Genomic DNA, 26,379 nt, shown 5'->3' with positions numbered 1-26,379 from the left:
GCAAGAAAGTTGAAAAACGGGAAATGGTGATTTACTAAGTCAAAAGCAATATCACCAGTTCTAGGGGTCTATGGAAAATCAGAGTAAGCTTCCTTCATTATGCCGGACAGGAATTAGCTGCAAGAATGAACAAGTTCAGTTCAATGAACAAATCACCATACTTCTTTTTTTTAAAATCACAGTTAAATTATCCGTATTACAAACCTTCTACATGCAAGTGTTGGTTTAACTAGGATCATTCCTTCGGTTAGTAAATAAGTGTGTTTGTACTATTTTTTTTAAAAAGGTAGTGAAAGACACAAGAAAGTAAAAGTTATGAGTAGACAAACCTCACTAGTTAGAAATAACCAAAATAGCACCAAATCTAAGATGGCAGTTGGATTATGCACTTTTATTTTATGGACTACTATAAAATTTTAAAATATTGCTAATTAACCCATGACACCATGCTTTCCGATCATCTTTTTATTTTATATGTATTGAAATGGTTTTTTAATGCTGGTTTACATATAGAATGTTCTTTTACCAAAAAGTGTCAATAGAAAGTTTTTAGACAACAGCTAGGACTCATTCCTGCCTCAGGTTGTCCTTAAATAGTTTCCTTAGTCAAACAGAAAGAGGTTAAAGTTGTTCAATTACGTGTCCAGGAAGAAGAACCAAGTCTGCAAAGCAGGCAGGCAATAACAACCACCTCACCATTCCACTGCTGTCTGCCAGACAGTAATCATAAAAGGCAACTTGATCCCAGAGATATTAAACTGTGGGTGAAAATGTGCGTTGCGGAACTGATGAAGTACAGAAGCTGCATTTCTTCCTTCAGTAATCTTGGGCTTTCTCTATGTCCCCTTTGTACAGAAGACCCATAAAGAAGTTTAGTAATTTGCTTAGAATTATATAGAATAGAGCAGTGATGGCAAATCTTTTAGAAACCGAGTGCCCAAACAGCAACCCAAAACCCACTTACTTTTTACAAAGTGCCAACACTGCAATTAAACCTGAATACTGAAGTTTTAGTTTAGAAGAAAACAACTTATACATTTGTCTTAGAAGAAAAACAAATAACATGCATGCCATAGGTTTACCACCACTGGAATAGAGGGTAAGGTTAGTTGGCAGAAAAAAGAAAAGTCAAATTGCTGATCTGTTGTGGTAATAACAAGGTCATTTGATCTATCAAAGATCTACCAACAAATGGTCCACTGCTGAGATTTCTGAATCCCATTGATGGTGGGACAGCTGTAACATGGCTTATATTTTTAGATTCCATGATGTTCCTAGCTCTCTTCTTACCATCTCTGCTTGGGGTAGCCTGATTCAGTCTCTGCTTCCTTAGAACCAATAAGCCTGATAAACATAAGCATCAAAGACTAGATTGCAACTTACTTAATTAGTCCAGTCCCAAATTTTAAGATGAAGAAGGACAGATTTCCACAGTCCTGGGTCTGACCTCTCATATCAAGATTTCATGGGACTCATTTGACCCAGTTATTCCCCTGCTGGGTATCTTCCCCAAAGAATTAAAAGAATCATACCACAGTGATACATGTGCACCCATGTTCATAGCAGCACAATTTATAATAGCTAAAACTTGGAAGCAACCCAATTGCCCGTCAATTGGAGACTGGATAAAGAAAATGTGTGATGGGCCAAGGATTTAGCTCAGTGGTTTCACCACCTGCTGTGCAAGTGCAAGGACCCGAGTTTGATCCCCGGTACCAAAAAAAAAGAAAAAAAGAAAATGTGTGGTTTTTTTTTAATATAAAATGGAGTATTATTACTCAGTCATAAAGAACAAGAAACTAGAGACATTTATAGCTGAATGGATGCACGTTGAGGTGATACTCTTAAGTGAAATAAATAGGACACACGTGTAAATACTGAATAGTTTCTCTAGTGTGAGAAACTGGAAATGTAAATAAGGACTAAAAGATATAATGGATAATGTGAAATAGGAAGAAAAGGGGCGAAAGGGAAGGGGAAGTGGGAGGGGTAGGGGAAAGAAAAGAAGGGAATGGAATTAATATGAGAAAAAGAAAAAATGGAAACAAAGCCTTTGTACATAGGGAGGGGTGGAGGGGTCAAAGGGAGGGCAGGGGAAGGGGGAAAAATAAGAACCAAGATGGATTATGTAAAGGTGCAAATTTCCAATGATGAATGTTATTAGATTGTATGCCTTAATGTACCAATAAAATTAATTTTGTAAAAAATGATTTCATGGGACTGATTTTCACTGACTTATCGAGGAGACCTTACTCCCCCCTCCCATTCTTGTTGCTAAGCCACACACAGTAGAGAATGAAATGTTTTAGAGAATGGAAAATTTCTCACATTAAGATCAGGCACTGGGGATTTGGTTTCTCTGATTCATCCTGTATACCTCGTATTGGTCAGCTTTCCATTGCTTTAACACAATATCTGACACCCACAATTTAAGGAGGAGAGGTTTATCTTTTTGGCTTATGGTTTTAGAGGTTTCAGTCCTCTGAACTGAAACTGGCTGCCTCTACAAAGCAGAGGCGGAAGCAAATAGAGAAGAAAGCAACTCAACTCATGGCACCTGGGAAGCAGAGAGAAGGGGAAGGAGCCAAGAAGAAGGGGCCAGGGAACAGATATAATTCCCAGATTCCCACTCCCATGACCCACCCAGACACATCCAGGCATGTGCTTTACTGAACTCCTAGGCATCTCTTAAACCAGTCGAGTTGACAATCAAGATTAACTGTCACATAGGTCTTGTTTCTACCTTGCCTATCAAAGAGGACTTTCATGGAATTTCACCTGCAATCTACTAGTGAGGCAGATCACAAGTACAACACACACCTTTGCAAATATGATGTTCCTCATTCAGTGTTCACCCTGCACATGTGCATACTAGTGGTGGAATTGGTGTACTTATGGTTCCACATTCATCTTTGAATTCAATAGTAATTTTGTGGGATTTAATAAAAGAAACAGTTGCAAGGTTTCAGTCAAGATGATGGAGGCTAAAAGAAAGTTTTTCCACAGATTAATCCCTGCACCCTCCATACAAAAGCTAACTATAAAAAAGAGGACACTATTAGAACTGAGGTTATAGCTCAGTAATAGCGGATTGCCTAGCATTGCAAGACTGTGGATTTGATCCCCTGTACTGGAAACAATAACAACAACAATAACAACAACAACACAAGTATTGGTAAGCAGATACTTGAATTACAGTTCCTTAGTGATATGAAGCCTAAATAAATCAGAGATAAGTGAGATTTACTTGAGTATGCGACTCCCTCAGGTAATTAATTTGCTTCTCACCATTTAATGAATGCAAGCAAGAAAACTGGAGATACACCCAAACCAGCCACCTGATAATTGTGAACTACTTTAAAAGCTTTTCACAGGGTACAGAAATGCATGAGAAATCTGTTTTTCCTCACTAAAATGTATACTACATAGAGCCCCTTTCTCATTCCTTAATGTTAGTGGTGTCTTTATGAAGATGTGACCAAGGAAATAAAGTTTTCAGCATCCCTTTGACATAGAACTTTTCTTTCCAAACTTTAATTGCCTATATTCTTTGCAGGAGCAAAATCATTAGGCATTCAGAACAAACTGCACTGGGCTTGAAATGTTTTACATTATATGATTTGTCAAGCAATAAACATTTCCTGCCTCTAAGGGATTTATGCTGAATAATAAAGTATTTACCAAATAAAACGTTTATTTAAAATGAGGAAAAAGCAAATGTCAGGGGATTTTTTTTTGAATGGATGTGTGGTTCTACTTTTTAACATGCCTTTAAATCATATTCAAACCTATTTCATACAAAAAAAACTTATGGGACAGGATCCTTGCTACATTAGTGGTCTTTCTGTGTGAGCACAGGTAAGTGAGTTTGTGTCTGTGTGACACAGGTATTCTGGGGCTTTGGGTTTGGGCAAGAAAGATTGAGGGAGGGACGAGGGAAAAAGAAATGAAGGGAGAGAGAATTTAGCTGGTGGAAAGGCTGAACAGTACATTGTAATTAAATGCAAGTTTATGCCTTGGTACACTATGTATTAGAAATTAAAGATCCAAAGAGAGTAAAATTGAACTCATAATGGTGTATTATCCCATAATTTTTTAAAAGTCATTCTGAATTATGCCTTCTATTTTGAACTATGAGCTTTCTACTGAATAAGAACCACATATACCAGATCTGAATTATTACCAGTTCTAAAGTGGGTTCTGAACTAATGAGATTAATGAGATTTTTTTAACTATGTAGGGAATTTGATCCAGGGTAGAAGTTTTATTAATGAGTGGCCCTAGGCTCAACGACAATGTGCCATTTGATGGGTATATTTTTATAAGGCCCTGTGCAAACATCGCTAATCTGGCTCCCTCCAGGTCTGTGGCGACAGTAAAGATCATGCGCATACATCACTGCAGCAATCCTTATTCATTAAGGATTGGGACTGTTCATTATGCAGCAGTACTATAGCAGATTTATGCAGTTCTTTGGTTTAAAAGATATTCATTTCATCCACATTGAAGGCCCAAGAGACATACAGCACAAAACTATTTTTTTCACTTATGGACAGTGTCTAACTTATAAGTAACTGTTATACAGTTCACAATTGATCATTCTTAGTATCTGGTGCAGATTTATAATATAATTTGATGTTTCAGAAAGCCTATATGATTATTTTAATGCTCATTCCAGTGCTATGAAGGAAGCTGATCACATGCATGCTTTTATGTTACTTTGTTTCATTTATTTTTTGAGGGTCTTGCTATGTAGCTCAGCCTGAACTTGAACTCACTATGTAGCCCAGGCTGGCCTGGAACTCACAATTCTCCTGTCTCAGCCTCACCACCACACCCACTCATACATACTTTTTAAATGAGGCATAAAAATCAAGGTGACTTCACTGAGTCTTTGTCTTGTCTTTTCTTCTCTCTCTCTCTCTCTCTCTCAACAGAGTCTCACTATGTAGCCCAGGCTGCTTGCCTCAAACTTGAGATCTTCTGGCCTCAGCCTCCCGAGTAGCTGTCATTACAGGATGGTCCCACCATGCCTGAGTCTTAAATAATACAACAGTTTGGAAAAAACACAGTGACTGAACTTCCAGTCTGCTGCTTATCTGCCCAGGTACAGTATATGAATGTCCTTTCAATGTCAGTAACTTGTATTTTAGCAATATAAGGACGACATGATATCCAGAATGATGATGAAGTCTCTTTACAAGAGAATGGCCTATCTTTTTTCCTAAAGTCAACTGTATTCTTAAGTATGACTTCTTTGTACTTTCTAAGTTATTAAAGATGCCTTTGACACCAGTGTTATCAGGATGGACTGTGGAGCTAACCATAAAAGGTGTGTTGTGGAATGATCATCAGATTAGGTCAGTTTCAAAAACATAATAACTAACAAAAAAAGAGAGACACAAAAGAGCACATATTGTATGAGTAAATTTTTACAAAGAACAGGCAAAACTAATCTGCAACAATAGAAATCAAAAAGTGATGCCTATTGTAGGAAGTAGGAATTCACAGGAACGGGTGCCAAGGAAGTTTCTGGGATGATGGAAATCATCTGCATGCTGTTGGATAGCAGTTACACATAATTATATTCATTAAAACTCCGTGAATTGCACTTTTAAGATCTATGCATTTCATTGTATATGAATCTAACCTAATAAAAAGAAAATGATTCTTATTTCTCTTCTATATTTTTCTTTAACTCAATTCAATTTTCATTCAGTTTCTACTACAATACATTACTCTGTGGTAGACAAGGATACAAAGATTAAAAAAAAGAATAAGATAATTTTCATACCTTAAGGAATTTAAAATCTCGGAAGGGGGTTTACAGGCTGGTGAAGGAGATAATGATTTCGTGTAAAATGGCAGGAGCTTTGGTAGAGGTCTGGGGACAAAACTGGGACAGGGAGGGAATCCAGACTCAGAGGAGCACCCAGGTCAAGGAAGTTTCTCTGGGGGAAGGTGAAACAAGAACCTAATCTTAAAAATCCAAGGAGTGGGCTTGGGATGTAGTTCAGTGGTGCCACACCTGCCTGGCAAGTGCAAGGTCCTGAGTTTGAGTTTGATTCCTGGTACTGAAAACACACACACACACAAGGAGCAAGCTATTTCAGGATGGGGGGTGGGGGAGACTGTATAGCAAGTCACAGAGATAAGAAAGGGCCTGACTTGAGTTAAGGAACCAGAAGCAACTAAGAATTGTTCGAGGTTAACACCCTCCAGTCCTCTCAATATATTTTCAAGAGGAGCAAATTACCTTGTATTTCAAATGCCTAACCTCTGTATTTTATTTTATTCAATACCAATAGCTCTAATTTTGCCCCAGGACTGTCCCCCCCACCCCCGCAACCTCTGCCCAAACTCCTGTCTAATGCTCCACTCTGCTCTCCCCCTGAGGTTTGGACTGCCACAGAGGCCCATCATTCCAGATCCAAGAGAAAACCACATGCAGAATCTTTCTAAATAGACTCCATTTCTGGCTCCACAGGCATCACTTTTTTTTTCATCACTTTTTCACGAAGCATAGGCACACTGGGGTCTGTGGTCACCCATTCTCACTCCACATTGTCAACCACCCCTGTGGCTTCTCTACCATCTTAATCTTGATAAGGCCAACTACCTGCAGTTTGAATGTCAAAGCACTGAGCCCATTTAAATAAGTGCTCATTCTACTCAGATGTCTTACAGGCTGTTTTAGTCACTTTCTTGTCACTGAGACATAATACAGGACACACACAACTTAAAGGAGCAAAGGTTTATTTTGGCTCACAGTTTGTAGAGGTTTCAATCCATCATCAGCCAGCTCCAAGGCAGAAAGGCATGGTGGAAGAGCCTAGGTGGAGGAAAGCTGCTCACCTTATGGCATCCAAGAATCAGAGAGAAGGGAAGTAGTCCTTCCAGGTGACACTAATAACGACCTGCCTCTTCCAACTTGACCCGACCTTCTAACAGCAAGCCAGCTACACAGCCCGGTAATCCAGCCACCATCCAAACACATGAAGCTTCGGGCTCCATTTTAGATCTAAGCCATAACACAGCCCCCGAAACTCACTAACTCCAAAAGAGAACAGAGGATGACCTCAAATCCACTTTCTCTTCTAGCATTTCCTGTCTCTGTTTTGCTGTCCACCTACTTGCTCAAATCAAGAGCTTCTTTCTCATCCTTCCATACCCCACTCCCAATCACCAAATTCTGACAGCTGCACTGTTTTGTTTTGTTTTGAGACAAGGTTTCATTATGTAGTTCAGGCTGGTCATAAACTCATATGTAGCCCAGACTGGCCTCAAAATGGAGGTGATCTTGCCTCAGCCTCCCAAGTGCAGGGATAATAGGCATTCGATGGCCCTCTCAGGGGGAAAATAAATTCATTGACTGAGTGGGAAAGTTCAGCTTACTTGCTTTCTGTAATAACTGATTCAACAAACTAGCAAGAAGAATTGTTTTTCTACTCAAATACGTCTCCATGTTTTTTGGGAGATAATCTCATGTCTCATCAACCAAATAAGGGGAGGAATATCTAATACATTCACAGTTCACATTATTTGCTCATTCATATAATGTTAAAAACATAAAGGGAGAAATAAGACAAACCACAGTCTAAATTCCAGATTTTTTATTTTCACAAGTAGATAGAACTAGAGGTAGCATGGGGATTTAACATCAGCAGTTTCCTTCCAGGCTAGGGACAAATCTTGAGAGTAAATACTTAAGAAAATTTTTTCCAATCAAACATTGCTAATCTCGCTGATTCCTAATGTTTGAGAAACCCAAAAGAAATCTAACAGTGGAGTTCTTTGTGTTTCTTCTATAATGAGTATTTGGCAAAAACAGTGAAGTAGGAGAACAATGTTCTTGAAGGCACAGAATCCAGTGTCACTTGCTTACAAAGCAAGCATTGGGACATGAAGTGATTGAGCATCTGTTTTCAATCTTAAGTCAAAATTTCTTTTAATCCAGGATGTAATTAAATCCTTGGTATGTATAGAGGTATTGATTTCACATATATAATTCCCTAGATGTTTAATTATAAAGTAGTTGCAATCATATGCACAAATCAGCTCACATTATGTTGTTTTGACATCAGATTTGTATGTTTTGGAAGGATATGTATGGGGCTCTGAGGTGGCAGTGTGGGGGAATGGGGCTGCTACAATATATGCACAGAGTTTATTCCATCTCCTTCATTTAAATTTACTAAGAAGGCTGACTCCCTGTCTTGCTGCTTCTTCTGGCATTAAGATAGGAAGTGGCAATTTTGTCATATCTCTGAATAGTGTATTTGTGGTCACCTTAGCTAAATCTGAGCTACAAAAGAATTTCTCAAATTCTTTGTTAAAATGTAAAAATTGTTTTCTTTAAACCATTAATTATACAGAAACAAAATTTTTTTTTACATATGTGTGTCCTATTTATTTTACTTAAGAGTATCACCTCAAGGGGATTTATCTCAGTGGTTCTGGCCTGGCCTCAGAAATGCAAAGTCCTGAGTTCAATCCCTGGTACCAAAAAAAAAAATAGAGTATCACCTCAATGTGCATCCATTTAGCTACAAATGTCTCTAATTTCTCATTCTTTATGGCTGAGTAGTACTCCATTGTATTAAAAAAAAAAGCAAAAAACTTTTCTTTTCTTTTATCCAGTCTCCAGTTGATGGGCAATTGGGCTGCTTCCAAGTTTTAGCTACTACAAACTATCCCACTATGAACATGGGTGCACATATATCGCTGTGGTTTGATTCTTTTGGGAAGATACCCAGTAGAGAAATAGCTGGGTCAAATGGGACCTCTAATCCTAGTTCTTTGAGGTGTCTCCATACCGATTTCCACAGTGGTTGCACCAGTCTTCACTCCCACCAGCAGTGGGGCAGGGTTGCTTTTTCCCCACAGCCCCACCAGCATTTGTTATTGGTTGATTTCATGATAGCAGCCATTCTTTCTGGAGTGAGGTAGAATCTCTGTTGTTTTCATTTGCAACTCTCAGGTGGCCAATGATGTTGAATATTTTTCATATGTTTATTTGCTATTTCTATTTCCTTGTCTGAGAAATGTCTGTTCATTTCAGATGCCCATTTTTGGATTGGGTCTTTAAATTTGGGAGGTCTGATTTTTTAAGTTCTTTATAGATTCGAGATAGTAGACCTTTGTCTGAGGTACAGCCCGTAAAATTTTTTTCCCACAATGGGGGTTGTCTTTTCATGCTGTTGGTGATTTCTCTTGCTGTGCAGAAGCTTTTCGAAAAGAAGAGGTTCCACATGCTGATTCTTTATGCTAGTTCACATACAACTGAGGTTTTTTTTCATGAAATATTTTCCTACACTAATGTCTTCAAGAGTTCTACCTGACCTCTGTTCCAACTGGTTTAGCGTTTCTATTTTAATATTTAGATCTTTAATCCATTTCAATTTTAGTTTAGTGCATGGTGAGAGATATAGGTCTAGTTTTAATCTTTGGCAAGTTGAAACCCAATTTTTCCAGCACCACTTATTAAAGAGGCTATCTTTCCTCCAGTGAGGGTGTTTGGCTCCTTTATCGAAGAAGAGATGGCTGAGTGTGTCTGGTGTTGTTTCTGCATCTTCTATTCTGTTCCACTGGTCCTTGGGTCTGTTTCTTTGCCAACACCATGATGCTTTTATCACAGTAGTTTTGTAGTATAGTTTCAAATTTGGGATTGTGATACCCCTACCTTGCCTTTTTTTTTTTTAAGAGTAGGAAAAATTTATTAAGAGAAAGAAAGCTTCTGTCTAAGAGAGACAGAAGGGGGACAAGAAAGTGGGTTGCCCACCCACCCCACATTTCAAAGATGTTTTATACAGCAAAGCCATGTGGTGAGGTGGGTACAAAGTGGGACAAAACTATAAGACCCAACGGAAATTTACAAGGTGGGCATGAGGTGGGACAAAAACATGACCAACCAATAGGATTACAAGTACAGTCACCCAGGTAATATTGATTAAATGGGGGTCAAATTGGGAAGCAAGTCAGGTAGCAAGCATAGAAGGATTTTCAGTAAGGGTGGGGGTCAGGGATATTTCCTGGAGAGGCTGGGTTAATACCTTGACCCCCCATCCAGGTGATTGATACCTATTTAGAATATCGAACACTGCTATTTATCCCCAGGAGAAGCACAAGGATGTGTAGTCTCTCTTCTTTCACAATTCTGGCCTTCAGTGAATGGTTCTTGATTGTCCTCCATGTTGGCTCCTTGACTGTTCTCCATGTTGGTTCCTCTTGGGCTGGCCCTGTCTAACTGCCTACAAGATATCTGATTACCTATCTGCAATAATCCCCTCTCTGAAGAAGTACCCCTAACTGCTGTGAGGGGGCAAAAGGAGAAGACTGTTCTGGCGACTTCCAGCTGAAGAGGGTGGTAGTTGTGATCAGCAGTTAGAGTTACTCCACAGAGAGTCTTATCTAAAGGCCCTCCATAGGTGCCAGGCATTGTCAGTCATCTTGGTTGCCCAGGCATTGCCATCTTGGTAGCTGTGTAGCTTTGAGTCTGGAGGAGACAAAGCCAAAGAAACAGTTAATATATGGACCAAATTATAAGGTCAGCAGGATTGCTATGAATATAGCCAACAAGTGTTTCCATTGGGAGGAACTAGAAATAGCCTCCCACAAAGAAGATAAGAAGGTCCAGGGGACTTCAGAATCCAACATAGGAGTCCTATTGTATAGTTTAGGAGTTACGAGTTGTTTACAAGGTCGATTTGGTGGATCCCAGTAAAAGAATTCTAGCACATTTGTCTTGGTTCCATTTGTATGACTGCTTGGGGTTTGGCAGCCTCTAGGCAAGAATAAACAAAACTTTTAAGAAATTAGAGCATGTATAATCTAAGCATGAGCACACTAGAATGGAAGGGCAGGTTGGGAAGAAAGTCACACTTAGAAATTGAAATAGTGATTGTAACCTGCTGGCTCTTAAAGATTCTACCATAATTTTTTCCTAATGATCCATAACTGTGGTCAGCTACTGATCTAGCTAAAAACTGCCAAAGGGGTTAGTCACTGGAGCTTCTTTTTTATATCTAGCTTTATTAGTATGGCATTATTTTATACCCCTTTTGGTTATTCTTTTCTGCTGGGTGTTTAAGACCAAGTTAAAGTAAGACCTGTGCCAATCAGTATGAATCTCTTGCTATCTATCAAGGTCAGTTAAGTTTCCTCAGACATTTCTTTGGAACCATGCATAGAGCCTCTCACTCCTTTGTCAGTGTCAGCCTTCAGGATGGGTCATGGCCTTGCTTGGCCATGTTGCTTTGAGTAAAAGCATGGGAGATTTTTTCCCCCTTTGTGACCCTCCTTTGGCACATGGTACTTTTCTCCTCTGGTGCCCAGCAATCTCCCTGCTCAGGAGGTTGAGCAACTTACCAAAGATGTAGCATCCTGTAGAAAAGGTTCCCTCGTGTCCTGGACTCTTTGTTGACCTTGAGGGGCCAGAGCCAAAATATTGGCTGTCCTCATAACCCAGTTACCTTTCTAGCTTTGGTCTCCAAACTTTAGTTGTTGAACACCCAGAAGAGAAGAAGATCAGCGACATAAGCATTTCAGTAGGAGCAGTGAGCTTAACTATTATAATAGTTAAAACATCAAGCACTTTTGAAATATATTTTATCAACCATGGTCATTTTAGTAGTTGAATCCCTACAGAATGTTAACAGACAACAGTTGTACATTATATAGAAAAACTTAAAATCAAGACCCACACATAGTATTTTATCATGACAATCATGATGACATTTTCTTTGTAACACATGTCCATTTTAGTATGGAATAGTCTTTCAGTCAAACACCTTCATCTGATCACAACACATTAAATGACATAAAGAAAACTCTTATTTGTTATCCTTCAGTAGGATGCCATCTAAAGAGAGCATACATATTGGCCTATAAATGTACCTGAGGAGTTCATAATGTCTAGCCTCTAATTTTAGTGTGTGACGTTGTTTCAAATGTCTGGTGACTGAACATACCTAAGTGTGGTGACACATATAACATACATAACATAAGTTTTTAAGAAAACTATTATTTGACTCTTTTTTTCAGGCTGGCTTGACATGTCCCTCTTATCACAAGTAGCTGGAGTCCAAGAGAGGCAGATACCTGAGTCAAAAAAGATCATTACCATAAACAATATCTTAGAAGACTTGTACACCCAGAAGGCATGAATATATATACCATGAAATAACAATGAGTATCAGTTACATGAAACCCTTTGTCCCTTAATTTTGTTTTGTACCAAGAACATTTTAAATAAAACCTTGTTTTCCCACAGAAAACTTAGACCATGACCAATGTATACATATCACAATAATATGTTTAGCAATGTATTTCCCACAAGGTTATGGAAATTATTGGGGTCCCCTTTTTGAACAAAGGCAGGAATAAATTTTTTTCCATGCAGCCACTCCTTTATTTACCAAGGGGAGTCCTGTCCTGCAGTTTTCCTAAGCCCAAGAGTCTTTATTTAATTATCTTAACAAATCTTTAGATGACCTATGAGAGCCAGATCATAACAATTAACACATTATTCATTTTGACCAATGAAAGATTCTTGAGATATTATATATAGACAACAATATGTATTGTATTTGTAAAACCAGTTGACATTATTTGGATAATCTGGCAACCTGGCTGAAGCATGTCTTTAATTATATTTATCTATAAGCCAACTTGAGTTACAGGCAAACATTTTAAAAAATCCAAAATGTCAAAATAAAAGCTCAAACATAAAAGCTGTACGTGTTGTAACAAATTGAACAGACAGCTCTATGTGTAGTAGCAGCTTCTAATACTACTTGTCTCTCATTAGAAATCAATGTTTGATTTAAGAGCAACATTACATCTTTTTAATCTAGTCTGTAGGTCTGAGTAAGTCCTCTGAAGACCTCAATGTACGTATCAGTGTCATCTGAAAACTTTTTAAGGTCTCATTTAATGTCTTAGATCACTGACAGAAAAAGACACATGAACACAGGTAGTCCCATATTTGCCATTTACTTCCTGCAAGGGATGTTGTTTTTGTATTGCCACTAATAAAAGTTGCCCAAATGACTGGCTAAACAACAGAAATGTCTCAGAGCTGAACAACTTACCTAAGGATGCATATAGCCTCATAGAGATTGATTATGGCTGGCCTAGAAACTCCACCCTCAGCACCTGGGTTAGGGCGAGGAGTAGCCTCAGGCTTAGAGGTACTGAATGTCTTAAGGGGGAGGTGTCTCTCATTTTTCTATGTCCCACATTTACATTTGAACACAAGCAAGAATTATTTCTTAATGTAAAGAAAATCTCAACATAAGATGATTTTGAACATTTTCTCTCTTTTACAGTATAATTCTAATTGTGAGATAGCATCATAGTACTTTCCTATGTGTACTTGGCTTTAGGAGGTAGGCACACACCACTCACTGGTGTAGAGAAATAATACATTCCAAAGGAGTATGAGGTTCAAATATGGAGTTCCTAATCTGAAACAAGAGAAACAAATATGGCATCCTATAAGTCTCTGCTTGATTCCTATGCCCCCTAGGGCATCCCCCAGGTTTATACCACTCAAGGGTGGGTAGCTACCATCTGGAGAGAGAACCAGAAAATAAAACTGGACTGGACTATCTGCCCTTTACCAGCGCGCGATCTTATCTTCCTCAGGGAACTCATATCCTTACTCCACTAGGTACTCTCTTTTTCTTTTTTCTTTTTTTTTTTTTGGTACTGGGGATTGAAATCAGGACCTTGCACTTTCGAGTCAGGTGGTGGAACCACTGAGCTAAATCCCCACCCCATCCACTAGGTACTCTCAAAGCACAAGTTACAATTGACTTCAGCCATAACAATCTCATGTTTAGAGAAGGAAGTATTGCTAGCAAACCAAGAGATTTAAACCACTGCTTTCTAGTTCCTTGAAAGAGAGGAAAATATGTCAACAGTCAAATTAGGGCACTTTTCCTGCAGAAGAGATCACCTCCAGAGATGGTAAGTCAGAGATTCTGCCCTGGGCCCTAGGGCAAAGAAACCTCTGAGACATTTCTGTTGTTTAGCCAGTCATTTGGGCAACTTTTATTAGTGGCAATACAGGGCTACTCCTTTAAGGTCCATGTTAAATTTACTAAGTATTTGAAACTCATAGGTCCTCCTAGGGGCCACAATCTACATAGTAAAGGCACTCTTATTGACTTCCTATGCAGGCATGAATGAAGAGAAAGGCTGACCAAAACAGTCCCATATTCTAGCTAGCATGTAAAAACACAAATGCAAGTTACCGATTGCTATTTTCCCTAATGGAAGACAAAACAGTTGTTGCAAGTTGCCTTAGTCTGACTTTCTGGAAGAAGGAGCGGTCTGACTACAAGTGATTCTGAAATGAACTCCCAACAAGTTGGCGAAAAGTTTAAGGGGATTTTAAAACTCACCAGCAGAGATAAAAAGTCCAAATAAAGCTCAAGCTGGTTAAACATCCCCAAAACTCACCATATAGCATTTTGTAAGTCCACAGTCAATGTTCCAAAGTCCATAATCTATTGGCAGAGACATTTTTACCCCTACCCACATAAATGATGAAGACCATGCCTGGGGGGGGGCATTAGGTAGCTTTTAATCTATAAAAGATTTATTTTTTTTATTTATCTAGAGATCTGTCTTACTAGTAGTAGATAAAGCAGTCCAAATCTGTAGCTCAACTCTTAACGGAGGCTTAAGAAAGGGCTGATGGCATCATTTCAGATCACTCTGAGGCAGATGATATCTGATGATCACCAACAGAGTTCCTCTTTCACCTCACTGAGGAGTCCAGATAGGGACAAGATGTGATTTTTCTGCTGATTACCAGGACAGGCTGTCAGGAACTAGTTTGTTCTGAGGGACCTTTGGGCATCCACCAGAGAGTATCCCTGGGCATGACCCCTCAGTTGTCACCTCAGTTTCTGCTAGTTCCACGCAATCAGAGATAGGTCTCCAAAAGGAACCCAACTGCCTATCTGGTCAACATTCCACCCACCACTGGTGTCAATGGGAGTGGGGGATTCACCAGAGGGCACCCGGGGAAACCTGTCCTCTGCTTTGAGAGTGGCAGCTGCCCTAAAGGCAATTACTAGCTGGTAGAGTAACCATCATTTGGCATTCTGTAAGGGACAGATAAAAGCCTGAACTGTCTTCATCTGAGAGGATTTCATAAGAGTCACATTTTACAACATTTTTAAGCAACTAAGTCCAAATGCAACATATACAAAACAAGAATAAAACAATTTTAACAAAAGACAATGCATTAAAAAAGCAAGAAATTTGCAAACATTTAAAACACGCAGCTTAAAATTAAGACACTTTTGAAACAAAAGCTGAAACAAAAACCAGAATTTATGAAACAAATGCCGAGAGCCTGTGAAGGAAAAGTTACAATCTATGAAGCAAAAAGACCAAAGTTAGAACCTACGAAAGAAAACTCTTACCTCCGACCAGTAATCTCAGTGGAAGACCTTCAAAATGATATAAGGGGGAAGAGATGTAACTCCCAAACCTACTAGATATCCAAAATGTGAGTTCATGTTCTCTAAAATCAAAGAACGAATGATAGGAACAACAGAGGTTAAGAATAGGAAAAATTTATATGGAGAAAGAAAGCTTCTGCCTAAGAGAGACAGAAGGGGGATGGGAAAGTGGATTGCCCCACAGGAACAAATATTTACTTTAAATTTTTTTTTTGGTACCGGGGATTGATCTCAGGACCTTGCACTTTCAAGGCAGGCAGCAGAACCACTGAGCTAAATCCCCAGCCCTTTACATGAAATTTTAAAAAAAATCTCTCAACTCTGAGGAAGACAGGAGAAATAATAGATTATACTCTTCATGTTACAACACATGCCATAGAATTTCCTCTTGTGAACCATTGCAAAATATCTTGGATTCTGATGAAGAAAAATCTGAAACTGTTCTTCCTGGCTTTATATGCTGTAAATCCAAAGTCACATAAAGGGCTATATATTATGCTTTATCATCTACATATTCCATAGTAACCTCTTTTTATTCTATACCAAGATATAAAATCAAATAATATAAGTGATCCGAGAAAAGCCAATAAGCTAAACAAACAATATAACTGATTCTAATAAAACTAATAAGCTGCTATATTTCTGCATGTGTTTGAATAGAAAGAAATAGAAATAGCACCAAAAAATCCTTTTTTGCAAAGTCTTATTATATATTATGTTCATTATTCTTATATCTTAGTGGGGTCTGAAATACAAATTCACATTGCATTCATGAGCACACATTTCTAATTACTTGTCTCTGCTGAGCATACCGGGTAATACCTTTTCCAAGAATCAATGTCTATTTTAATATTTTATAGCGAAATTACTTCATAATAGTTTGGCTATAATAATTTCATAAAAAGACAGAAAGAAAAGAGTTGGCATGTGATGGTCTAGAAATGAGGATACAAAAGTACTTAGACTAAATCCAGAAGCCAAGATGAGAAACTATTAATTAAAATACGTAATTTCCAAGAAGCCTGGTAAAGAGACCTAAGTCTCCTTACTTTTTCTTTTTTGAAAAGTTCTTTATCTTTTCAACTTACAATTTTTTTTATTTTATTGTTTGTTTTATAGCTTTCTGACATTCCTCTCATTAATCAGTCAATAATTAACTGAGAATTTATTGTCTATTATGTGCCAAGAAATGAGCTTTAAACCTTGTCTTCTTTAGAAAGAGGTTTGATGATACCTGTTTTATTGGACCACTTCTCATGAAGGCCCTGAAGTACCCTATTAAGTAGTATGAATTTTCTTTCCAAAGTAAGGGAGCCAATGAAGAATTTTAATCAGGGTGTGTGTTATAAAGAATTTGGCTGCTTTTGTTGCTGGTTCCTGGGAGGTAACTCCCAAGCCCTTGGAATTTCCTGAGTGATAGGAATGTCTTTGCTATTTATGGTGAGCTCCTGGGATGCACTTGATAGCTGATGGCCCTGAGAAGGCTCATCCTGGGCACCTAGCAGTTCCCCCCATTTAGATGGCTCAGCCACACCATAGTCTTAGGCAGGAAGGGGGCCAGGCCAGAAAGACAGTTCCTGTGATTGGAGGGTCGAAGCACTGAGCCCTGCCTCAGAGGAGGAAGAGACAAGACTGGAGCTAAAGCCCCATACAGGAAAGTGATTCAGTCTATCAAGTCCACATAATAAAGCCTCAGTGCAAACTCAGTGTTACCAGTCACAGGTCACTGAGGACATGGAAATTTCACATTTGGGATCTTCTCAAGCCATTTCCACTCTATGTATCTCTTCCTTTAGCTAGCTCTGATTTGTATCTTGTTACTATAATAAAATTATAATCATAAATACAATGTTTTTGTGAGTTCTGTGAGTTATTCTAGTGATTTATTAATCCAAGAGCTGTCTTGGAGATGGTCTTAAATGAGCTTGATTTTGGGCCTCCCAAACCCATCACTGGTACAGGAAGTCCTGGGCCAACTTGGAGTTTGAAAGATTGCCCTGAATCCTGAGTCTGACTGACTTAGGTAAGGCTAAGCTTGGACCCACACCTTAGGCCGTACACACACTGGGTGGTGACTAACTCCAGGTGGTTATAATTAGTTAGGTTAAAAAAAATCAAGCGGCCCTGTACAAAGTCCTCAGATCTGCCTCCAGGAACACTTGAGGGAAGTGACCGAAGCAGTTGAGGTGACTCTTGGCATAGACAGAGCCAACAAGCTGGAGAGACGAGAGGAGACAGGCCAGCTAGGGCACCTGAACAGCATGCAAGATGAGGGAAGCAGGTAAGGCATGGTATGGTTTCTGATCTCTCTTATAACAAATGACCATGAAGGAAGTGGCTTAAAACAATATAATCCTATTATCTGTCCTGGAGGTGGGAAGTGTACAATGGGGCAGTAGGTCCTCATCCTTCCAGCTCCTGTGCATTCTTTCCTCATCCATCTCCCAGATGCTGCAGTGTTCCTTGATGGTGGCTCCTCCTTACCCAGCCTCTGCTTCCATCATGACATCTCCTCTGCTCTGACTCTGGCTGTTACTACACTGGGCCTTCTTGGATTATCCAGGATAATAGTCCCATCTCAAATTCCTTAAGCACATCTCCAAAATATCTTTTGCCATGTAAGGGAACCTATTGATGGATTTGTAGAGGAGAAGGGAAATTTTCCCTCCCTATATAAAGGTTCAAGTTTATTTTTGGTACTGGGGATCAAACTCAACCTTGCACTTTCGAGGCAGGCATGGTGTCACTGAGATAAATCCCCACCCCATGAAGGTTCAAATTTTTAAGTCTGCTAAAATAAACTGATGATAGATTAATAGGCAAAAAAGCATCCACATTTATTAATGTGCACATGAGCCATCTAAAATATGAAACTCACAGAAGGGGAAAATTGTTAAAGCTTAAATATTTTCTTCATACAGTAGAAGGCTGTGGGGATGTAGAGAATTTAGAGAAGTAGTAAGTGGTGTTTAGGAGAAACGAACGGGGCCAAAGAAAGACCAAGTTCCTCTGCTCTGGGGAAGAGACAAGAAGTTACAGGAAAGGGGGGCACATACTATGTCTAAAAGTTGTCTCCTGATACAGAAAAAGCCTCTCCAGTAGAAGAATAGAGGAAAAGTCTACCTGGGTATGGTGACAACTTGCAGTCTCTTCTCCTTTCCAGGGGCTAATATTCCCTGGTTATTTGATGAGATTCCTAGGGAAAAGGTTTGAGACAATTACATTTCTTTTGGAAGAAGTTCCCTTGGTCAGATAATGGGGTTTTAGAGAAGCATCCCCCCCCATCCCCTGCACTGACATGAGCATAAGAAGCAAGGTGAAGGTGGAAGGCCTTGATTCAAAGGCAGTTTCTAGGCATTCCAAACTCTTGTAATTCCATGTCTCAGCACGCCATAGCACTGTACTTTAGAAATCCTATAGTTTTCTAAGTCCAATAGGTCTCAAGAATTAGGACATGGATATCTATGGGACATGACTTTGTCTACCAGAGTTAGTGGAAGGTAGGGACAGATAGATGGGAAAGAAAGGCAGACAAGACTATGCTTTATGGAAACCTTGGCATAAGTGTCAGAAGACATGAAGGAGGCACTAGAGGCTTTCTAGCAAGGTACTGTTGTGATTGTTGTGACGTAGGAAGCGGGTAGTGAAGCATTGGCTGGATGGAAAGGAAGAGCGACTGGAGAAAGAGGCTGGGGTTAGGAGGTTGTTGAAATGGCCAGGTACAAAGTGATGAGGGCCTGAAACAAAACCGAGAGGATTTGGCTCTTCCCCAAAGAAATAAATGACCATAAAACATAAATGTTTTGAATGGATTCATGACACTGAGGCAGTAAGGGCACTACAACCGGACTTCCAGAACTGCTTCAGAAAATGTCAAGAATAATGGGATGGAGCCCAGAGGAAAGGGCTCTTGGGCCACCTTCTGTCCCGCCACTCCCAGCCCAGAGGAAAGGGCTTTTGGGCCACCATCCCACTGCTCCTGGTCCAGAAGAAGGGGCTTCCTGGCCACCATCCCTCCCGCTGCTCCCAGCCCAGAGGAAGGGGGTTCTGGGCCACCATATCTACAGCCGCTCCCACCCCCTGTCCCACCTCTCCCAGCTCAGAGGAAGTGAGCTGCATGGGCACCAACAGCACAACCCCGGCCCCCCAGTCGAAATGAGAAAACACGTAAATAAGTCTCAAAATAAGCCTTCCAGATCAAGGACAGCAACCCCAAAGGGAAATGAGGTGGAACACTCTGATACTCAACCACATGGACCCACTAAACTGGAAACAAAAGGGGATCTGGAAAAAATGAAATCAGAAATAATTTCTCAGATAACAGGAGAAATTGTGCTCCTAGTGCAAGACATGATTAATAAATCTAGAGAGGAGCTCAGGAACATGATGGAATCTCAACATAGGAAACAAATGGAATCCATAAAACAGATGCAAATAGATTTCCGGGAGATGAAAAACTCCATTGAAAGTCTACACAGCAGAATGAGCCAATGTGAGGACAGAATTTCAGATATAGAAGATAAGATTGCAATTAATGACCAGGAAAAGAAAAATTACTTCAAAATTATAAGAGAACATGAGAAATCAATCCAGCAGCTGCTAGACAATGCAAAGAAGAATAACATAAGACTGATTGGAGTCAATGAAGAAACAGGAGAGAATGCAGATGACATAAAAAAACTCTTCACAGAAGAAATGGCAGAAAACTTACCAAGCAGGGCAAAAGAGCTTGACATACAGATAAGTGAGGCATATAGGACTCCAAATAGCCTTGATCAAAAACAATCTCCACATAGGCATATAATTGTAAAGATTCCAGAAACTCAACAGAAGAACGAAGTTCTACAAGTGGTTAGAGAAAAGAAACAGATCTCATACAAAGGAAAGCCTATCAGAATCACAGCAAACTTCTCAACACAAACCATCAAGGCAAGAAGAGCTTGGAGTGACATATTCCAAGCCCTAAAAGAAAACAGCCTCCAACCCAGATTGATGTACCCTGCAAAACTGTCTTTCAAAATGGATGGAGAAATAAGATACTTTCATGACAAAGAGCACCTTAGGAACTTCGTGAATACCAAACCAGCACTCCAAAGAATTTTACACAATATCCTAGGAACAGACATTGAGGATCACAACCCCAGGAAGCAAAGCAGAATGAACCCATCTGGCACGACAAGAAATTAAATGTAAAGAGGGAGAACCCAACAAAAAGAAAAAGTCATGGCAATGACAAGTCAATACATTTCAGTTATAACCACCAACGTTAATGGTCTCAATTCACCAATCAAAAGAAATAGACTGGCAGAATGGGTCAAGAAGCAAAATGCAACAATATGCTGCATACAAGAAACACACTTCATTCAAAAGGAAACTCATAGACTGTAAGTTAAAGGGTGGAAAACAATACTCCATGCGAAGGGAAGCCGAAAAAAAGCAGGAGTAGCTATCCTCTTTGCAGATCAAGTAGATTTCAAACCAACACTGATTAAGAGAGATGAAGAAGGACACTACATCCTTGTAAAGGGAACAATCCAAGAGGAAGAGATGACAATAATAAATACCCATGCACAAACACTAGTGTGCCCAAATATATAAAACAAATACTAATGGACATGAAAAATCATATATGCACTAATACAATTGTAGTGGGGGAACTCAACACCCCACTGTCACAAAGAGACAGATCAACTAGATTAAAAATTAGTAATGAAATACTAGAACTCAATCGAACTCTTGAACAAATGAACTTAACATGTTTACAGAGTCTTCCACCCCACAAAATCAGAATACACGTTTGTCTCAGCTGCACATGGGTCATTCCGAAAATAGACCACATACTCACACATAGAATACATTTCAGTAAGTGCAAAGGAATTGAAGTTATCCCCAGTATATTATCAGACCATAGTGTGATGAAATTGGAGATCCATAGCAAAAGAAACTAGAAAAAATTCATAAACACATGGAAATTGAACAGCACACTCCTGAATAACCTATGGGTCACAGAGGAGATTAAAGAAGAAATCAGACAGTTCCTTCAACTAAATGACAATGACAATACAACATATCGGAATCTATGGGACACAATGAAAGCAGTCTTGGAGGGAAATTCATAGCAGTGAATACGCATATTAGGAAAACAGAACGAGCCCAATTAAACAACCTGATGCTGAACCTCAAGCTTCTAGAAAAAGAAAAGCAGGACAAAGCCAAAGCTCATACAAGGGAGGAATTTATAAAGATCAGAGCAGAAATCAATGCAATGGAGACTAAGAGAATGATACAAAAAATCAATGAAGCCAAGAGTTTGTTCTTCAAAAGAATCAACAAAATTGACAAACCCTTAGCCAACCTTATCAGAAAAAGGAAAGAAAAGGGCCCAATCCATGCAATTAGGAATGAAAAGGGTGAAATTACAACAGACCCAGCAGAAATCCAGAGGATCATCAATACCTACTTCCAGAACCTATATGCCAATAAGATGGACAACACAGAAGAAATGGACAGATTCCTAGATACATATGAATTACCAAAGTTGAATGAAGAAGACCTAAAAATTCTGAACAACCCAATATCAACCAATGAAATTGAAAATGTAATTAAAAACTTAGCAACTAAAAAAAGCCTGGGCCCTGATGGCTTCACTGATGAATTCTACAAGACAAGTAGAGAGGAACTACTGAAACTACTGTTGAAACTCTTTAATGAAATTGAAAGGGAAGCAATACTCCCAAATTCATTCCTGGAAACAAGCATCACCTTGATCCTCAAAGCAGAGAAAGACCCAACTGAAAAGGAGAAATATAGATCAATGTCACTAATGAACATAGATGCAAAAATCCTTAATAAGATAATGGCAAACAGAATGCAGAAGATCATCAAGAAGATCATACACCCTGATCAAGTGGGATTCATCCCAGGGATGCAGGGATGGTTCAACATACACAAATCAATCAATGTAATACACTATATCAATAGAGCCAAGGACAAAAACCATATGATTATCTCCATAGACGCAGAAAAAGCATTTGACAAAATCCAACATGCATTTATGATAAAAACCCTACAAAAAATTGGAATAGATGGTCTCTACCTCAAACTGATAGAAGTCATCTATGAAAAACCAACAGCCAATATCATACTAAATGGTCAAAATCTGAAATCCTTCACACTAAAATCAGGAACAAGACAAGGATGTCCACTATCATCACTCTTGTTCAATGTAGTTTTGGAAACATTAGCCATGGCAATTAGACAAGAGAAAGAAATAAAAGGAAGAAAGATAAGAAATGAAGAAGTCAAATTGTCATTATTTGCAGATGACATGATACTCTATAGAGAAGACCCCAAGAACTCCACCAAAAGTCTTCTAGACTTAATAACCAAATTCAGTCAAGTAGCTGGTTACAAGGTCAACACACAAAAATCAATAGCTTTCCTCTACATGAATGACAGACTCACTGAGAGAGAAATAGGGCAAATAATTCCTTTCACAATAGCATCCAAAAAACTGAAATACCTAGGAATCAACCTAACAAAAGAAATCAAAGACCTCTTCTCTGAAAACTATGGCACTCTGAAAAGAGAGATTGAAGATGATATCAGAAAATGGAGAGACATCCTCTGCTCCTGGGTAGGAAGGATTAATATAGTGAAAATGGGCATACTTCCAAAACTGCTATATAGATTTAATGCAATTCCAATTGAGATTCCAGCAGCATACTTCACAGACCTTGAGAAAACAATCCAAAAATTCACTTGGAACAAGAGACTCAGAGTAGCAAAAACAGTTCTAGGTAACAGAGACATCGCAGGGGGTATCACAATCCCCAACCTGAAACTATACTACAAAGCTACTGTGATAAAAACAGCATGGTACTGGCAAAGAAATAGACCTGAGGACCAGTGGAACAGATTAGCCGAAACAACTCCAGACACACTCAGCCACCTCCCGTTTGACAAAGGAGCCAAACATCCTCACTGGAGGAAAGATAGCCTCTTTTATAAATGGTGCTGGAAATCTTGGGTTTCACCTTTTCAAAGATTAAAAGTAGACCTATTCCTCTCACCATGCACTAAACTAAACTCAAAATGGATTAAAGATCTAAATATTAAAATAGAAACGCTAAACCAGTTGGAACAGAGGTCAGGTAGAACTCTTGAAGACACCGGTGTAGTAAAAGATTTTATGAACAAAACCTCAGTTGTCCATGAACTAGCACAGTCAACAAGTGGGATCTCTTCTTATTAAAAAGCTTCTGCACAGCAAGAGAAACCACCAACAGTGTGAAGAGACAACCCACAATGTGGGAAAAAAATCTTCACCTGTTCTTCCTCAGACAAAGATCTACTATCTCGAATTTATAAAGAACTTAAAAAAATCAGACCTCCCAAATTTAAAGACCCAATCCAAAAATGGGCAACTGAAATGAGCAGACATTTCTCAGACAAAGAAGTAGAAATAGCACATAAATACGTGAAAAAATATTCAACATCACTGGTCATTCGAGAGATGCAAATGAAAACAAGGCTGAGATTCCACCTCACTCCAGAAAGAATGGCTGTTCTCATGAAATCAACCAATAACAAATGCTGGTGGGGCTGTGGGGAAAGAGGAACAGTGTTCCACTGCTGGTGGGAGTGTAGACTGGTGCAACCACTGTGGAAATCAGTATGGAGATACCTCAAAGAACTAGGACTGGAAGTCCCACTTGGCCCCGCTATTCTACTAAGAATTAAAAGAATCATACCACAGTGATATATGTGCACCCATGTTCATAGCAGCACAGTTTGTAATAGCTAAAACTTGGAAACAGCCCAAATGCCCATCAATTGGAGACTGGATAAAGAAAATGTGGTTTTTTAAATAAAATGGAGGACTACTCAGCCATAAAAAATGAGAAATTAGAGACATTCATAGCTAAGTGGATGCACATTGAGGCAATACTCTTAAGTGAAATAAATAGGACACACATGTATAAATACCGAATAGTTTCTCTGGTGTGAGAAACTGAAAGTGTAAATAAGGACTAAAATGTATAATAGGTAATGTGAAATAGGAAGAAAAGGTGCAAAGGGGAAGGAAGTGGGAGGGGTAGGGGAAAGGAAAGAAGGGAATGGGATTAATATGAGAAAATGGAAAAATAGGAACAAGATCTTTATAAATACGGAGGGCTAGAGGGGTTGAAGGAGGGCTGGGCAAGGGTGAAAAATAAGAACCAAGAGAGATTATGTAAAGGTGCAAATTTCCAATGGTGAATGTCATTATATTGTATACCTAAAATGTACCAATGATTAGAATGAATAATCGATAAAGCAAAAATAGGAAGAAAAGGTCCAAAGGGGTAGGGGTAGTGGGAGGGGCAGGGGAAAGGAAAGAAGGGAAAGGAAAAATGATGAGAAATGGAAAAAATGGAAATAAAGTCTTTGTAAACAGGGAAGGGTGGAGGGGGTGAAGGGAGGGCTAGGAATGGGGAAAAAATAAGAACTAAGATGCATCATGTAAAGGTACAATTTCCAATGAGAAATGTAAGTGTGTTGTATACCTAAAATGTACCAATAAAAGAATTTAAAAAATAAAAAAAAGAATAATGGGATGAATGTGTTCAAAGTAAGAGGGATTATTTTGAGGGGAGTTAATAGCAATGTGTCTTTTACTGTAATAATTTTTTAAAAAAATTGAAATATTCACCATGTTTTGATCACACTTTGTATTTTGTACATGGCGAGTTTGAAATTATATGACAAATTCTATGAGAATGGAGGTCCACCAAGCCGACACTGAAATCTTGGGAGAGTGGTAACATATGAAATACATATCGAAGTCCTATGTCAAGAGCAGACACTGAAATATATGAGGAGAATCCCTGGGGCAAAGAATAATAATAAAAAAAGGTTGAACACAACACTTCAGGATTTACAGGCTGTTCATATACTCAGCCAAAAAATACTGACTGACCACTTTGCTCTAGGAATTGAGCCAGGCACTAAGGATATAAAGAAAATGAAAACCAAGTCCCTGATTTTGTGTCCCTTACTGGTTTGGTGGAGAGAGTGCAACACTGTGGAAATGTTAAACTAGCAGTGTGCAAAAGGTTCTAAAGGAGACCCTAGCATACGGGGACAGGGTGAGGAGGGAGTAAGAGAGGAGGGAGAGACAGGCTTTCCCAATTAAGTAGAAGACAGGGCCAGGGAGTGACAACATTTTCATCAACATGTTCCAAGTTATGCAAGTTTGGAAAAGCCTAATGGATTTGGAGAACTCTAAGTAGAGTTCTGCTTATGAAAGGAAGTGTGAGATTTACTGCCAAGAGCAAAGAAGTTTTGAAGGTGGAGTCTCCTGCTGTTCACAGCAGAGAAAATCCAGCTATGATTAGCAACTAGTACTGTACCTGGAATGTTGCTGATCCTCAGTAATTATTAAATGAGTTCGTTCAAACTTGCAAAACACTCTTACATACATCATGGCAGTACTGTATGTGGAATGATGCTCCACTCGCAGAGATGATTATGTCCTAATCCCTGAACCTGTGAGTGTGCTATTTTACATGACAATGGGGAATTATGATTGCAGGGGAATTAAGGTTGTTAATCAGTTGACCATAAAATAGGGAGATTATCCTGGATTAACAGGGTGGTCCCAGTGTACCCATAAGCAACCTTCCATGTGGAACTGGTAGGCAACAGAGAAGGTCAAAGTGATGCAATGTCCCAAGTGACTCAACAGGTCTCTGCTAGCTTTGAAGGTGGCCATGGCCATGTGCCAAGGAATGTGGGCAATCTGTGGAAACTGGAAAGAGCAAGAAAAAGGTTGTCCCCAGAGTCTCCAGGAAGAAATACAGCCCTGTGGACACCTTGATTATAACCTAGTTCTGATCCCCAGAACTGCAAAATAACA

At 39.1% G+C, this 26,379-nt stretch overlaps 1 protein-coding gene across 5 annotated transcripts in view; it reads right to left on the bottom strand.

Annotated features, from left to right (window-relative positions):
* Positions 1-7,598: 7,598 nt before the first annotated feature.
* The window catches only part of Afg2a (AAA ATPase AFG2A), a 360,481-nt gene continuing 341,700 nt past the window's right edge, over positions 7,599-26,379 (bottom strand). For 2 of the 5 annotated variants that reach the window (XR_015443934.1, XR_015443935.1), the window contains 3 exons: positions 15,441-26,379; positions 11,368-11,493; positions 7,599-10,495 (listed from right to left, as the gene is read on the bottom strand). The exon at positions 15,441-26,379 is cut by the window's right edge. Coding sequence is in view for 2 of the 5 variants with exons in the window: in XM_013075890.3 (XP_012931344.1) it covers positions 10,445-10,495 (51 nt within the window). In the remaining 3 variants the exon portion in view is untranslated. The remainder of the gene's footprint in view (positions 10,496-11,367; positions 11,494-15,440) is intronic. The other 3 variants (XM_013075890.3, XM_087193321.1, XR_001184136.3) reach the window with 2 other exon arrangements.

The sequence above is a fragment of the Heterocephalus glaber genome, unplaced genomic scaffold, assembly GCF_053883595.1.
Source record: "Heterocephalus glaber isolate CG9 unplaced genomic scaffold, H.glaber_assembly_v1.0 deba00001586, whole genome shotgun sequence".
Classification (NCBI taxonomy): Eukaryota; Metazoa; Chordata; class Mammalia; order Rodentia; family Bathyergidae; genus Heterocephalus; species Heterocephalus glaber.
Note: the sequence above shows the minus strand (reverse complement) of the source record. Positions and strands in the feature narration are given on the sequence as shown.